We start from the raw sequence: 16471 nt of genomic DNA, 5'->3' as shown, positions 1-16471 counted from the left end.
TAGGGTGGCTTCCGAGCTATGTCAGACGTGATGCGCTGCTCCCTGAACTGCACTCATTCATATTCCATGACCATGATTCTTGCCCTATCTGAACACCTTCTAGAGCGGCACTATCCCATAGAACTTTCCATGATGATGGAAATGTTCTCCGTCTGTCTGTGCTATCCAATATGGCAGCCATGAGCCATCATGTCCATTGGGCACTTGAAATCCAACTAGTGCAGCTGAAGAATTGAACTTTAAATTTGATTTAATTTTAATCAAAGTTAAAATTACATAGTCTTCTGTGTCTTCTGTCTATTGGACAGGGCTGTTCTCAATTATTATTACTACAAATGGGGTTTTTCATTTACTTCTTACCATGACCATACATGGGAACTAGGACTTTTTCAGTACACATGAAAATTAAGATGAAAAATACTTATTCACGTCATCCCTAAAGTTATCTTGTGGACCACACATCGGGGGAGGAGAGAACCCTGAGAAGAGAGGTCCCAGGACTTCGGGGGCTGGATGATTCTTTGTGGCGGGGGCCTGTTTTGTGTAGTGTAAGATGTGTAGCTGCGTCCCTGGCCTCCCCCCACTGAACACCAGGATGACCCCCTCCCCTGTTGTGACAACTAAAAAGGTCTCCAGACATCACAAATATCCCTGGAGGAGTGGGGAGGGCAGGAGAGCCCCAGGTGAGAATCACTGTTCTCATTTATACATAAAATAAAGAAATAGTCCAAATTTCAGTCTTTTGGCACCAGTAACACAGGGATAGCTCTACACAGCAGACGTGGTAGAACACGTCCTCTGCTAGGAAGTAAGACCCAAATCCATTGGCAAGCCATTGAGTTGGCAGGGCCCAATGAGTTCTTGCTTCCACAACTGGGGATGCCTGCAGGACTTAAGGACCTATCTGCTGCTTACTAACCATGTGACCCTGAGCAGACCTGAGTCTCCACTTTCCCATCTGCACAATGGGCACATTAATCTCACACAACACTGGCGCAGGGCTGTGTCAGCTGTCAGGGCCACGGGATTATTAGACAGAATTATTACCTATGGATATGTTTACATCTTGAACACTCAGAGATGGAGTTGAGACTACAGCCCAAAGTAAGAACATCATCTAAGAAGGAAGGGCCGTGGCCTGAGCCAGCCGACACTCTCTAGGCACCACCAGACCATTGGGGGTGTGGTGAGATGGGGTGCTGCTGCTGAAAGGGAGAGCACCCCAGTTCTGATCGTCTTCTGACCGCCCTTGCTGCCTATTCTGGACTCGCTGGCTGGGTGCAGATTTGCAACTGCAGGCTGGGCCAGGAGGAGGGGTGCTGGCCACTCCCCAGCCATCAGCCCAGGGTGGGAGGGGGCGGGATGCCAGGCCTGGCCCAGACACTCTGGGATGTCCCGTTCCCATGGCGATGGGCCCACCGGTGACAAACTCAAATCATCTTCATTATGGTTATTATTATGATTAATAAGAGCCTGTGGGTGGCTGGCATGATAGCGCTGGCATGGAAAATGACACCTTTTCTCGAGGATGGCAGAGCAGCTATATGCTGGCAATGCTGGGGATGGGCTCGGGGGAACCCCCGGGGTCTGTCTGGATGTTCAGGACACGCTCATTTCACTGGGTAACCCCCACCCCTGCCCAGGCCCGGCAGTTCTCCCCCTGCTGGGAACCCAGCACTGTGAACGCCTCAGGCTCTAACTGGGGCTGGGGTGGGTGCAGACAGCAAGCAGCCCCTGCTGAGTGCCTATTGCCCCAGGTTATCTATCGCACTTCATCCCAACAAACCCATGATGGGATGAGTAAGACCCCTGTTCCGTGGATGAGGACACAGAGCTTCAAAACACTTAAGTGACCTGCCCAAACCCATGGATGTAACAAGTGACCCCAGAGACTCCCAACCACAATTTTCCAGCAATTTCTGGAGAAATGGCACCCTTAGGGAGCAAACTGAAACCTTCCACGAAAACTAAGCCCTACATACAACTGCAGCAGGGAACATTCAACCACCACAGGAGACCCCCGATGGGGACTCATGGGCAAGGCAAGAAATGTGGATTTCTTCTAGGAGAGGTCGCTGAGGGCTCCCTGGCCTCTCCCGACACTGCCTGGGATTTGTGTAGATGACAAGGCTAGGTAGGGGTAGTGTGCGGGAGTGCCGGCTGGACAACAAGGCCAGCAGCCACCTTGCCCTTGACTTGAACTTGCTTCCCGGTTGACACTGGGCCTCTGTGAATGAGGTAAAGGAAAGGATGCTCACGTCATTCCATTTCCTTTCTTCCTCTTTACCCTGGGGCTTTAGAAAAACCAAGACCCAAAAGGGAGAAAATCAGAGGTCCTGCCCCCTTTCCTCCTCCTGCGGGAGAATCTACTGGCAAGGACAGTTGGGGGGGAGGGTGTGGACATGGCTCCGGGTGGGAGGAATCAGATTTTTTTTTTTAAGAGCCTTGAGGCCGGTTCACGAAAGCATCTGCTGGGCCTCTTTTGGTCTGGACACACATCCTTGAGTTCACAGTGATGTTACCAACTGCTTCCTCTGCCCCTTAGCCTGGGGTGATGGACGAACGGACTTGTGTCACACGTGTGCGCATGAGCACGGGCGCGCATGCAACCTCTCCACCCGCAAACCGGCTTGGCAGTGCTGCTGGGGAGAGGGAGGGAAGAAGGCACACGGTTCGGCCCTCCTGGCTTGTTGGGTTCCGAGTCGAGGGACTCTCTCCGCCTACCTATCCACTGATCTCTTTGTTCATTACCTACTTCTTTTCTCGTCTTCCGTGTCCACATAGTTGTGGAGACTGCACTGAATCTTTCTGGGCGGAGCAAGACCCGAAGAGAAAATTACGCTTCTGTTACGCGTCCTGTTTCTAGATCACACAGAAAGCAGCCAGACCATTGCTGATTTTGGGGCGCTCTTAGATGCAAGGCATTCTATAGCACGAACAGAATTCACCTTGGGGGGGGCCCTGGGGTGGACCTCAAAGAGATCGGTCCCTCGAAGCAGCTGAAACCAGTGAAAGGAGAGTGTGGGGCTGCCATCCGGAGGAGGAACGCACAGGTTATAAGAGGCGTGATGAGAGAAAACCGCGGGGTTTTTAAGTGTGTGTGTGTGTGTGTGTGTGTGTATGTGTGTGTGTGTGTGTGTGTGTATACACACACACGAGCGTCCACACTCCAAATTAAAAGTCGGAGAGGGCAGACCTCCTGAATCATGGGTTGTTTATTTGGAATCAAGCTGTTTCTCATGGTCAACTCAAGGCAGCTTGCCCTTGGCTGAGCGGCTCCTGAGAGTTAATTACTTCGGGATGGTTAATGATTCTCCTGGGTGACACTGGGGGAGGGATACGCAAATTTATAGTAATTACAACGACTCAGCAGCAGCTACTCCCTGTGTAGTGTTTCCTGTGCTCCGGGCCCTGCGGTGGACGCTTGACTGTGTTGTTTCAAGCACACAAGGATCCTACAAGGTGGGCACGATCACACTGTCATTTTTCTTGCAGACATGGAAACTGAAGTTCAGGAAAGTTCCAGGAGTATAACTAACGTCACAGTGATTAAGTGGCAGAGCCAAGGGGAGGCCACGGCGGGGGGGGGGGGGGGGCTGACTTTAAATCCCTTAGGACTTTTACTGCACCCAAATGGATCAATTCATAAGAAAACTTTGAGCAAGGACTCGGGTGGTTCTAGCTTCTGGGTGCGTACTCAGGGCAAAGGGAGGGTCTTCCAGTTAAATTCGAGGGCAAAGGCTTCCAGGATTTGGGGATCCTCTGTGCCCAATAACGCCCGTGTGCTTAAAGGCACCACTTGCAAGACAGGCCCCCCCCGGGGAATCACGGCCTGACCTGGCATCAGCAGCAGCCTAGCCGCCCAGCTAAGCGACCTCAGGCCCAACACCCAGTCTCCATCACGGATGCCATTTGGGTGACTTCTCACCCCCGACTGTCATCGGCCAAGAACTCCACTGGGCCCTTCCACCGCGACTCACCTGCCAGCCTGCAGCACCCCGGAAATGCTGAAGAGCCCGAAGTCTGTGATCACCACCTTGCCGTTGTCATAGAAGACATTCTTTGACTTGAGGTCCTTGTGCAGGATCCCCTTTGCGTGGAGGTACCCCATGCCCTGCAGGAAGCAAGGAAATGGGAATTTTCATGGAACACCTGAGCACTTGCTGCTGCTGCTGCTATCCCGGCTTGGGTTCACCCTCCCTGCCTTTCCAACAAGAGCGCCCCGAACAGCCGCAGTTCCGGGGACCCCAACGCAGAGGCTCGGAGGTGCGGTGAGAGAAGTCATGACAAGTGGGAACAGGCAGGGTCCCCAAGACACACATCCGCCACCACCCTCGGACTCCCGCCAAACTGCTCCCACTTAGCTCTTCTGCTTCCTAAAGAAGCAACAAAGAAAGATGTCCCTAGTGGGGGGAAAAAAGTGAAGACAAAAACGGAGAGGAGGTCCCCGGAGAAAGGAATTCCACCCACCACCTCCCCACACTTCCTCTTGAAAAAATAACTCCTCTGAAGGAGATTTGTTTTCTATCCACTTAACCCGTATCAGTGCAGAACGCGCTGGGTTCCTCAAGGGACGGATCATGAGCCAGAGACCAAGAGCACAGAGGAGAGAGTCTAGTGGAGGTCTCGCTCAAGGGGGAGTCGCTAGATTTTTGGTGTTTCGCCTCTATGAGCAGTCCCGTTTTATCTCCTCTAACAGCTCAGTCCTGACACTTCCGAGAGGAACTAAAAACCCCAGTCAACTGACTAATGAGGCACCTGCCAGAAAACAGACGATGTTCCAGTTTGTTTTAATCCCAAACTACTCGCAACAATTGGATGTTTCCCCAGCAGCTGCGGAGAGAGACGGCGTGCGCTCCTGGGAATTCAAGCATCCGAAGGGTAAGGGATTCGAGCGGCACCAACTTCTCCGGGTCCCCACAACAGGCCCAATTATCACGATGATGAGGCAGCAGATGGCAACCAAACATCGGAGACCAACCCTACTGGTGCCGTCCGGGCAAAACTCTTCCTCACCTACAGTCTGGTATTTTTCAGATCAAGTCTATTTTTTTTTTTTTTTTAATCCAGACTGTTGGTCTGAAGCCATACCATGCATCTCGGGAGGGAGCCCCAGCCCCTGTGGTACCTTCACAATTTCTTGGGCAATCTGCCTCGTTTTGTTGACATCCAGGACGATTTTGGCGTCCCTCACCACAGAATAGAGCGTCCGTCCCTTACACAGGCTGGAAAGCGAAAGGACAAAATATATGATTGGCAGTTGTTCAGATGACAGTGACCCACAGTGGTTGTTAGATGTGACAAGTAAGAGTGGAGGTGCCACTAGTTTCCTATTGGATCAGGAGCCTGTAACTGGACCTCAGATCTGGTTCTGGGATGCAGATCGGGGGGGGACACGTTCTATCACCGACACCCCCACCCTGGCATTGCAGGATACCTGCAGAATCTAACCCAGTCCAGAGGCAGGCTTGCCAAGCTCCATCTGTCCCAGAGTTGCACAGAAGGAGAGCCGCACATAAACCAACAACTTCTGGGGTCCTCAGACACCACTCAGACAGCACTCTGCCAGCCACTTGTCCCAGCTGCTCCTGCTCGCCCGAAGCTGCTGAGGGACAGTGATAAAACACCAGCAAAGTCGTGGCTCACGTCCACCAAGTACCATCGGCCAATGATGCATTCAAGCCTTCAGACGGTGGGGTGTCAGAACCGATCCACCTCCCCCCAGACCAGATGCCTGTCGACATAGAGGGCTTTTCAAACTATTTTCAGCCTCATTGAGTTCATTTCGAGGACCAGTGGTGTATGATAAATGACAAGATGACAAAGGACGTTAATGCAGGGATGGCCACACCTCCCCATTTAGTTGCCTGAATGCCCATCCGTCTGTCCTTCCCGCAGTGCGTTCAGTTCCTGGCACGCACACAGCAGGTCCTTAGTACATGGTCATGGAATGAGTGAGTGAATGAATGAATTCTAGATTCATCACTGCTTTCACCACCCTTAGCACTATGTCTGGCTCATAGTAGCCGGTGTTGGTTGAAAGAGGAAGGGATGATATTAGGAAAGTTCATGTTCCATCTTAGGTCAAAATAATGGCTTGAATTTTTCTTTTAATCTAGGACTTCCTTGCTAAAAGACTGTTAGTCCTTCCTGTAATATTTTTCGAGAACTTGTTACATGTTAGACTTCGTGAGATCGTGTGGTTGGAGCTAGAACTGTGGCAGAGGGACCTTAGTTTGGATCGCAGCTGTGCTCCTTACTGTGTGTCTTTGGGTGGGTTACTTAACCCCTCTGGGCCTTGGTTTCCTCAGCTATCAAGGAGAATACCTACCTAGTAGAGTCACTACGAGGACTGAATGAGAGAAGGAGCCCAGGGAGGTGCCTGGCATGTGCTGGAAAGTATAGCACAGCAGTTAGAACAGGGGCCTAGTCAAACTCTGGGGGTTAGAATGCTGGCTTGTCAGCACTGACCCCAGGCAGGTGAGTTAACCTCTCTGAGCCTCATTTTCATTACCTGTAAAATGGGTCAATATTTCCTGCCTTACGAGATTGTTAAGGAGAATCACATGAAATCAGGTGTGTTAAGGGTTTGGGTATCTCTCCGTGCCTGACGCATATTAAGTGCTCACGAAATGCTGGCTGTTAGGAGAGGCAATGATCAATAAAATGGCAAACGCACACACACCCTTGTGCAAATACATATTATATATTTATATACACATCACATCTGCTTGTCCATCTAGTATATTCCTATCTACCTAGCTCCGTATCCACCTGTCCACCCATATATCCATCCAAAATGCTACCCATGATCTTCGTTAAGATTCATTTCTTCACTTCCTTAAGGTGAGATTCTCAGGGCAGCTGACTCCCAGGAAGTCTGATTCACCTGTCCAGGGTTGCCCGGTAAGCTGGCAGGAGGCAGCTATGGTGACTCAAGGCTGTCCCCTGTTGTTGCTGTCCTAGGGGTACATTTGCTATGGCTGCTACAGGAGAGGGGGAGGGAGTGGGCTGTGCAGCCAATTAAGCCATATTGACATTTAAATATTGGGGATGGTGGAGACTGTGGGTGGACTCCCTCCCCTGGATACTCAGTTCTTGAATAGCCACCTACACTCCTTACAGGCCAGAGCGCAGAAAATACCGTCCCCACTGCGTATGACAAAGCTAATCACGGCAACAGGCTCCCAGACTCCCAGACTCTCCTTCCCAGGGTAACCTCATACTAGTGGCAGGTTTCACATACCCATCCCACCTTCTTTCTCTGCTCACATCTTCCCCTCCAGGAGCTGCTGCTAAAACCTTTGCTTCTCTCACTACCCTGTGGTTTCTGGGGCTGCCAGAGAAAGCAACACCCACCGGTGGGATGTAAATTCGTACCATCACAGCCTGGCACGGCTACCAAAGTGAAATACACAAATAACCCACGATGGGCAATTCCTCCCCTAAGTATATATCCAACAGGCATGCATACTCATATTCACCCACGGATATGCCAGAATGTATTACCATGTTAATAGCAATCCATTCACAATAGCCCCGCACTGGAGCTGATCCAAATGTTCTTCCACAGAAAGATGGATCGATTGTGAAAGAACCGTGTAACAGTGTATGTTTGTACTATACTGTATAACGAACTATTGCTAAAGGACAAAAAAACATAAACACACTGTTCACAATGTTGAACAAAAGCCAGACACACAAGACTCACACGGAATGATTCCCTACGTACAAAGTGCAAAAGCAGGCAAAACTGACCGGGATGCTAGAAGTCAGTGTAGTGGTGACCCTTGGGGGCTGGGGAGGCTGGAGAGGGCATGAGGGGTCCGGGGAGGGGGGCAGTGGGCAGGCAATGTTCTGTTTTGATTGGGGTGCTGGCACAGGAGTGTGAATTTAGTGGAAATTCATCAGGTTGTGCTCTTAGGATCTGGACACTTTGCCAGATATTATACTTAAAAAGTTTGCTTTAAACAAATCGGCGAGGATGAACAATACATGGTGTTGAAATTTACAAGAAAATCTAAACCAACACTGATATCCCAGGCATCCACTTTTTTTTTTTTTTTAAGATTTTGTGTATTTATTCATGAGAGAGAGAGAGAAAGGCAGAAGGAGAAGCAGGCTCCCTGCTGAGCAGAGAGCCTGATGTGGGACTCGATCCTGGGACCCCGGGGTCACAACCTGAGCTGAAGGCAGATGCTTAACTGACTGAGCCCCCCAAGCGCCCCCCAGGTATCCACTTCTAAGCTCTTCATACAGTCCTGAGAGGCAGTGTCTGCAGGGGAATTAGGGGCTCCGGGCTGTGCCTGCCACGTGTGTACTGGGGGCTGAGTTGGAGAGCAGGTGCAGGGAGAAGGCTGATCTCTAAGTAGGAGCAGGCATCAGGCAGGTGTCCAGGGTGGGTGAGGTTCGGATACTCCAGGCAAGTCAGTCCAAGTATCTTTGGCAACTGCTCTGAGCTTGGGGTTTTTGTGGCTAACAGCAGAGCCCAAAAAGCCACTTGCAGGGTGGGAGGTGGAGAAGGGAAGGGAGGAGAGGATAAAGGCTTACTGAGCCTATGTGTGGGACCTAAGTCACCTCCACAAATCCTCACAGCAGCCCTGCAGGGTCCACACTATTGCCCTATTCCTGCAGATGAGGCTATGGAGACCCAGAGGGACAGAGGACCTGCTCACAGCACAGACATGATGTCAGCCTGTTCCTGATCTTTCTCTCATCTCCTCCATGGTATGGGTGCCCAGTTACCAGACATGATTTTGGGGCCATTTAAGAGACACGCGGGCAAGGGAATCCAAATCTGACTCTACCATTTACTACTTGCTGGGTGACCTTGGGAAGTGATTTTGATCTCAGTTTCCTCATCTGTAAAATGGGGGTAGTAGTAACATGACCAGCTAAAGTGCATGAGCCCTCTCTAGGTGCCAGCTGCCAGCCTAGGCACAAGAGCTCCACACGGTGGGTATTCTTGCCGTATTTCATGGATTCCAAGATGCACATTTCCTTGCAGTTTAACATGTCTGGAATCAGAATGTATCTTATTCATGAACAGGTAACAGTTTTGTTAGCACTGTATTTCTTTCTTTGTGGTCCATGAATACACAGTGCACACTGTGACTGATAGCATCTTGGATTTATTGAAGTCTTGGATCGGCCACGTTTTACAGATAAGGAAACTGCGGCTCAGAGAGGTTCAGTGGAGCTGGGATTTGAACCCAGGCAGCCTGGCTCCAGAGCTTAGGCTCTTAACCCCCGTCTTTTGCTCCATAACTTTCCCTGAGTCTCCAGCATGTCACACGCCCTCAGTGAATGGTAACCGTAATGTCACTACTACGGCAACGAGGGTTACTGAGCCTGCTGGCCTTGGTGGCAGTCAGTCTGGAGGTCAGGAGAAGGTGTTTTAGTGGCTTAAGGATCTGGTCAGTACCTCCCTAGGTTCTGGGGCAGTAAGCACCTGCACACCCCCCGCCCCACACACACAAGTGCGCGCACGGATGCACACACGTTCCCCTCTCAGTACCTCTCTCTGCGAAATGACCATGTTTCTCCAAGAAGAGGACAAGGATCCAACCAGACATACCTGAGAGCCATACTCCCCTCCCTCCCGCTCCCCATTTGTTCACACACGCCTGGGTCCCCAGGCGTGGTGCTGAGGGGTTTGGAGGAGGGAAGGGAAGTGGCTGCCCCAGGCATCTAGATTTCTCCCTAGTCACTGTTCTGGCAGACAGAAAGTAGCCAGTTTGGACAGAAGAGTCCTCGATAAGCCTTCTAGGTGGTTTTATCTTGTTGTTTCTGGCAATCCTATTTTAGGCTGGAGTATGGCTTTCAGGTATGTCTGGTCTTAAACTGGAATGTTCTAGACTGGGCATGTATGGTCTCCCCTGCCATACCCGCTCCCCTTCCTGCAGTTTCACCTGCCGAGAACTCAGAGGTGTTTAAGCATGAGGCCAGTGGCTGACAAACTGGATGGTACATCAGAATCCCCTGGGAGAGCTTCTTAAAACAAAGATGGCTGGTCCCACCCTGAGAAATTCTGGTTCTGGGGGTCTGGGTTGGGTCCCAGAGAATTGGCATTTCTAACAAGCTTCCAGGTCATGCTAATGCTGGTGGTCCAGGGACCTCGCTTTGAGAGCCACCGCTCAAGACCAATCTCATTTCGCTGAGGCCCAGAGATAGTCAGTAACATTCACGATCCATTTAGTGAGTGTGGCACTGTGGGCATGGTAGTATTCTAGGGGTCGGTGATACTGTTCTAGGTGTGTGCAAGACAGCCCCATCCTTAATCTCATGGGACTGGTTGGCCAGGGGAGTCATCAGGCAATAAATAAGTAAACAGGCAAATAGATGAAATATTCAGAGACGCACAAGTGCTAAGGGGAAAATAAAAAGAGATTTATTGGACAGAGGGGGCTGGGGCTGGGGGCTTCTTTAGCTAGGATAGTCAGGCTAAGTCCCTCAAGGGAGGTGACCTCCATGCCAAGAGCTGAATGAAGAAAGAAGGCAGCCATGTGAAAATCTGGAGGAAGAGAGTTCCAGGTTGAGGGACCAGCCAGTGCAAAGGCCCTGAGGTAAGACCAAGCCTGGTACATTTGAGTAAGGTAGCAAAGGCTCTATGGCTGAGCTCTAGAGAACACCTCCCAGGGCCTGTCCCCCTCAAGTGTCAATCTTCCAAATAAAGCAAACAGTTGGGTGGAAACAGTCCTTAGCTCTGCCTGATTAGAATTCCCAAGGCAGCTAATTTCAAAGTCAGCTGTTATCTTAAAAACACTCTATTCTGTCAGAAGGGATTTACAACCCTTTGGTTGTTCACTCACTTCTAAGCACTCCCCACCACTCAAAACTCAAAACCCACTTAATTGCCCCTCTCCTCCCCCGCCCTTCCCTTGAGCAAATAAATCACATTTCAAGTGACAAGTTGTGTGCTCCATCAAATTCCAGCCGTAGGCAAGCTTTTAACTTCCAAGTCGTTCATGAATCTAACACTGAAGATATTAAACCTCGGACTCAGGGGCTTTCTAATAAAAAATGCCACGTTCACTTCCTATTAAAAATGGGAAATGCCAGAAAGCAAGTGAGAAGCGCCAGCTGTTTGCCACCCGCTTAACCCGACGCGCGTCTAGGAAATGAAGTTATAGAGTTCCATTCAGTAAGAGGTTGGTGGCAGAAGGTTCATGTCCCAGCCAGACAAAGAGGATGGTGGCTGGCCAGACACTGGAAGACGCAAAGCAGGAGCCTAGCTGCCCAGGAAAGCAGGGCTTACTTCTTGCTAATGCACACCCCCTCCCGCCTTTGATACTGCTGCAAAGCTTGGAGAAGTGGGGAGGGACAAGGAAGCTTAGACCCTGTCTTGCTGGATTTTTCTCTCCAGGGCTGGATCCAATTTTGCTAAGTGCAGAAGCCAAAGGCTGGCTGCTCTGGGCCCTTCAAGTATGGAGACAGGGCTGTGCCAATTAGTGAGAACTCCTACCCCTGACTGTGACCTCATGCTTCTGGGCATCTGGTGACATTCTGCCCTCTGTGGTCTGGGCTTTACAAGGGTAGGAGTGCTGGCTTAGGCAGCCAGCTGGGGAAGCATGAGCCTTCAGCTCGCTATGGGCAGGACTTCCAGGAAATGGTAGCCCAGCTGGGCCTCTGCCTCCAATCACATTGTGTGGTCCAGCCGCCATCCGAGACCTATTCTTCTTGACCTTGGCCAAAGACATCCCGGGACATCCTCCTCCCTAACTCTGCAGCATACTGGTTTGTTTCGTTTTGATCATCTCCTAAAGGTTAGACTGTACGTCTCATGGCAATCATTCCAGAACCACCTTAAGATTTTTGCCTCATCGGCCACCTTACACTGCTTATCACTTGCTAATAGTTTCCTTTAGACGCACTGCCTTGGAAAAAATAAGTGTATTTTTAAAAGAAACTTTATCATGACCTTCTGTCATTGGCAGCCAGTATCTCCAGCCCCAGATAAATGTAAAAGTAAATACAGTGAAAGCCAACATGTCAAACAAAATGAAATCCTAGCTGGGCATTGTGGCCTGCCAAATGATTTGATCCTGGGGCCTCCTCTTTGTGTTAAAAAAGGAAGTTTAGCAAGTCAGGGCTAAGAAGGTGTTAGATACTCACCCTGGGTGGAGGCTTTCCCCTTAATGTCACCAGGAGAATTGAAGAGGAAAAGGACGGTCTCACCCTATGTGATTCAATACTAGTGGGGCCAGCGGTACCTGTCCTCCACTCTGGGAAACCCTCATTTAATCCCCATACCTGCAAACCCCTCCCTCCTGCCAATTATGCAACAACTGAGTACTACAGGCCAGGTATGTGCAGTGACAGGACAAAAAGGGCCATGTCCTTGTTCTGATGGAACCTACATTCTTGTGGAAGAACGACACTAGCAAATAGAGCAACTATAAGTTACAAGTAGGACAATGGAGAAATTAATATGGGGTCGGGTAGAGAGGAAGGAGAGAGAGCTGGGTGCCTCCATTAATAAGTGGTCAGGCTGGCATCTCAAGAGGAGACACCAGGGGCCCCCTTCCCACCACATCATGCTGTCTCAGGGCAAAGACTGCACTGCTTTCTGGCAACTTCTCAATTATGCCCCTTGTCTCCTCTCTCCAAGAAGGGCAGGTATCGTCTTGTTCATGATGACCATCTCCTGAAGGCTGGCCAGGGGACCAGGACAGAGGCAAAGGTTTCCCAGGATCATCTCATTCAATGCATCGAAGAGCCCTCTAAAGTGGGTGTGGTTATTCCCCTCGTACAGATGGGAGACTGAGGCCATAAGTCAGTCTGGATAGGAGAACACCCTCTAGAATCAGAACCATCTGGGATAAAATTCTGCCCCTTTCTGGCTGTGTGATCTCAGGCAGGCTCCTGGAAACCTTTGGAATGTGCCGTGCTTTGTGATGTGTGAAGTGGGCCGAGGAGGGAAGGGCGGTGGTTATATGTGTGAGTATGTGTGTGGCCTCCGAGTTCATTTTGAGTACCCACTACTCGGCACTGCTTGGAAATGAGGCGAGGTGGGACAAAGGTCTCCATTGTGGGGCTCCCTGGGACGAGGCACTGAGCTGAGCACTTCTCAGGCCATCCTTCCCAGGATGGGCAGACACTAGATTACAAACAAGGCAATTCACCTGCAGGAGGGTTACGGCACCTGCCCAGGGTCCCATAGTCAGTAGGTGCCAGGCTCCGGATTTGAGTCCAGGTCTGAAAGCACCACGTCTTTCCAGGATTTTAGAAGCTCCCTTGGGAAAAGGTGGTTTGGCAAAGAGGAGTAAATTGAACCCACTCAAGCTGGCCTGACTTCTGGAAAACGTTGTCCACTGAGCTCAGCTGAGACGCTCCTCCCCCCAGCTCAAAGCTTGTCCTTCTGACCCTCACTGTCCGCTGTTTCTGTTTCTGAATTCCCAGCCGCCATCCAGAGACAAGCGGGGCAGGCTGAGGAGGACTGGGCCATTTGAGGGGGTCTTCAGAGCTCCTGGATGCCCCCCTGCAGCACAGGGCTGGCCTGGCCCAGGGGAGGAGCTCCAGAAATGCTCCTGGAATGAGTGAATGAACGCACGCATGGCTCCAACCACGTTCCTTCTTCCCATCACCCACTGGAGCTGGGAGGAGAGCTGTGTTTGGTGCCAGGGCAGATCTTTCTGAAACAGACCATGAGCCAAGCCAGAGCAAGTCAGTGATGAAGCGTGCAGCCTCCCCCCTGTCTGCACAAAGTACCAAAAGACCACACTGACCACCAGACCTGCCTTCCGGGGCTGGATACCAAAACACATCAGTTCTTGCTGCTCCCTGACCAGAACCATATATATATTTTTTAAAGCTGAACAGTAAACTGAATTACCATTTAAAAAATGTATATGCATCCCACCTAATTTATATGCATTAAAAACCCACCGAGGACAGACTCCAAGGTGTCAGCAGGGTTATTTCCAGGTAGTGGGATTAAGAGCTTTACAAGCTTCCCCCCCCCCACCCGTTTATCTCTCTTTTCTAAGTTTTCTCCTAATAAACACGTGGTACTTTTGTCAGGGCCCAAGCAGGTGGAAGGAGATGGGGGAGGGGAAACAGCAGAGGGATGGGAGGATTCTACCTTCCCAGGAGATGGACCTCAGTGTGGCACCTACCTGGCCATGATGTAAGATAACATGTATAGAAAGTTCTAGAATTCAGGCTACAGACTCGTGTTACAGAGCACTGGGTCCACCTCTTACATGAAAGAAAAGGGGACACCAAAATACAGAGGAAAATCCAATTTCCCAAGGTGGTGCTTCAAGTGGCACAGGCTAGGCTGAACCCCCAGATCTGCTTGAGGCTAAATTCTGTGTTTGGCAGGCCTAGGGCCATGCTGCTTCCTAAGAATCATCAATACCATTTGCTGAGAACCTTCCCATGAGCACTCTGCTAAGGATCTGACATGAATGACTTTAACTACAGTTGGCCCTTAAACGACACGGGGATCAGGGGCACAGAGTCCCCACACAGTTGAAAATCTGCATGTAACTTCTGACTCCCCGAAAACTTAACTGACCAGAAGCCTCACTGATCACAGAAAGTCGATTAACACATATTTTGTATGCTATACGTATTCTATACATATTCTCACAATAAAGTAAGCTAGAGGGGCGCCTGGGTGGCTCGGATGGGTAAGTGTCTGCGTTCTGCTCAGGTCATGATCCCGGGGTCCTGGGATGGAGACCCACTTCGGGCTCTCTGCTCAGCGGGGAGCCTGCTTCTCCCTCTCCCTCTGCCTGCCGCTCCCCCTGCTTGTGCTCTCTGTCAAATGCACAAATTTTTTTTTTAAAAGGTAAGCTAGAGAAAAAGCGTTAAGAGAACCATAAAGAAAATACATTTGCTGTACTGTATTTCTAGAAACAAATCTGTATATAAATGAACCTGTGCAGTTCAAACCCATGTCATTCAAGGGTCACCTAGAGAGGCACTCCCAACCTCAACCTTATTAGGGAAGTGCCTCTGCTCTTTCAGATGGGAAAACTGAGACTCAGGGAGGTCAAGTCACTTGCTAGGCTCCTGCAGACGACACCTATGAAGTTGAACTGGCTACCTGCTCCACCCCCCCACCTGTCTGACATCAGTGTCTTGCTCTTCGCCACTACGCTACCATGGCCTCTTTGGGAAATAAAAAGAACAGGGCTGAGGGACAAGGGAACCGACACTTTCCAAGCTCCTGAGATAAGCCTCACCAGAGCCCTGTGGGGGAACAGTTCATCTTCCCACTTTTCCGATGAAGAACCAAAGGCTCAAGGGAATGAATGACTTGCCCAGGATCCTTTGCAGCCAGGATGTGGCAACAGAATCCGGGTCCCGTTTGCCCGAAGCTCCCTCTCCACCGCCTCTCCCTTTCTTGAGAGTGGGGTGCCCCAGCACACACCCAGTGAGCTCATTGTTGGCACTGCTCTAGGTCAGGGGTTCGCAGAGCATTTGGAAGAGAGCAGACACAGGCTGAGGAGAGGAAATACCTGGTAAATGCTGTTTTATTGGCACACAGCCACACCTTTGTCTGTACACTGTCTACAGCTGCTTCCGTGCTAAAATGGCAGAGTTGAGCACTCATCACAGAGAGCGGATGGCAAAACTGAGAATATTTACTGTCTGAAAAAAATAAATAAAAATTAAAAAAAAATTTTTTTTAAATTACTCTCTGGCTCTTTACAGAAAAGGTTTGTTCACCCTTGTTCTAAGAAACTGGGGTGGGTCAACAGAAATTGGGCTATTAGAACTAGACAGAGTTGAACAAATCTGAACCATTCTCTTTTGCATTGGGAACTAGGTGCGGTCAAGGCCAAGTGGATTTTCCATTCCTTCAACCATTCGCTCAGCCATTCACCCGTCCACGCATGTGGGCCAACGCTCCCAGCTAGGTGTGGGATAGCGAGTCTGGACGGCAAGGCGGACACTACACAAAAGTGTCAGCAATTGTCACATGCAGGAATGGGGCTCTGCTTGGGGTTCAGTTTGGCTGATGAGGGAGAAGGAAGGAGAATTGGGTCAGCACACATGCAGGCCTGTGTGACACAGTGGTGGTGACAGGCTGGGTGGGCTGCCTGTTGCCACCTACCCTGCCCGCTGGACAGGAGGAGACTCCGGGGCACACACGCCCAGGTCTGATGTGCCAGGACTCAAACATGGCCACGCATGTCAAGTCAGGGTCTTATAATGTATATTTGCGTCCCTGTGGCTTCCTCTCCACAATCCCTGCCCGAACCCTCAGACCGCACCCCGCCAGAGCCTTCTCAGGCAGCCCCCCGGAACTAGATGAGCGGGAAGAATGTTCATCCGAGTGAGGCAAATCCCAAATTGCTTTAGAATACCTTCCTGACACATTGCTGGCTCACACAGGGCCACCACGGAGGAAATTACTAATCCTTTGCCACCACACAATGGGTCACTGTCGCTGAATCGAAAGCCACAGGCGTGACACACGTCTGTGCGTACCCACACGTACATACATTCTTGTTTC

General features: G+C 50.5%; 1 protein-coding gene across 1 annotated transcript in view; it reads right to left on the bottom strand.

Annotated features, from left to right (window-relative positions):
* Window positions 1-16471, bottom strand: part of KSR2 (kinase suppressor of ras 2) — a 389319-nt gene that overhangs the window by 8390 nt on the left and 364458 nt on the right. The window contains exons 16-17 of the mRNA XM_087857306.1: window positions 5129-5225; window positions 3981-4114 (exon numbers count right to left, since the gene is read on the bottom strand). Coding sequence (XP_087713432.1) covers window positions 3981-4114; window positions 5129-5225 — 231 coding nt within the window. The remainder of the gene's footprint in view (window positions 1-3980; window positions 4115-5128; window positions 5226-16471) is intronic.

The sequence above is a fragment of the Ursus americanus genome, chromosome 30 (genome assembly GCF_024610735.1).
Source record: "Ursus americanus isolate L20-20 chromosome 30, mUrsAme1.1.p, whole genome shotgun sequence".
Taxonomy (NCBI): Eukaryota; Metazoa; Chordata; class Mammalia; order Carnivora; family Ursidae; genus Ursus; species Ursus americanus.
The sequence above is the reverse complement of the archived record's forward strand: the minus strand, read 5'-3'. Positions and strand labels throughout refer to the sequence as shown.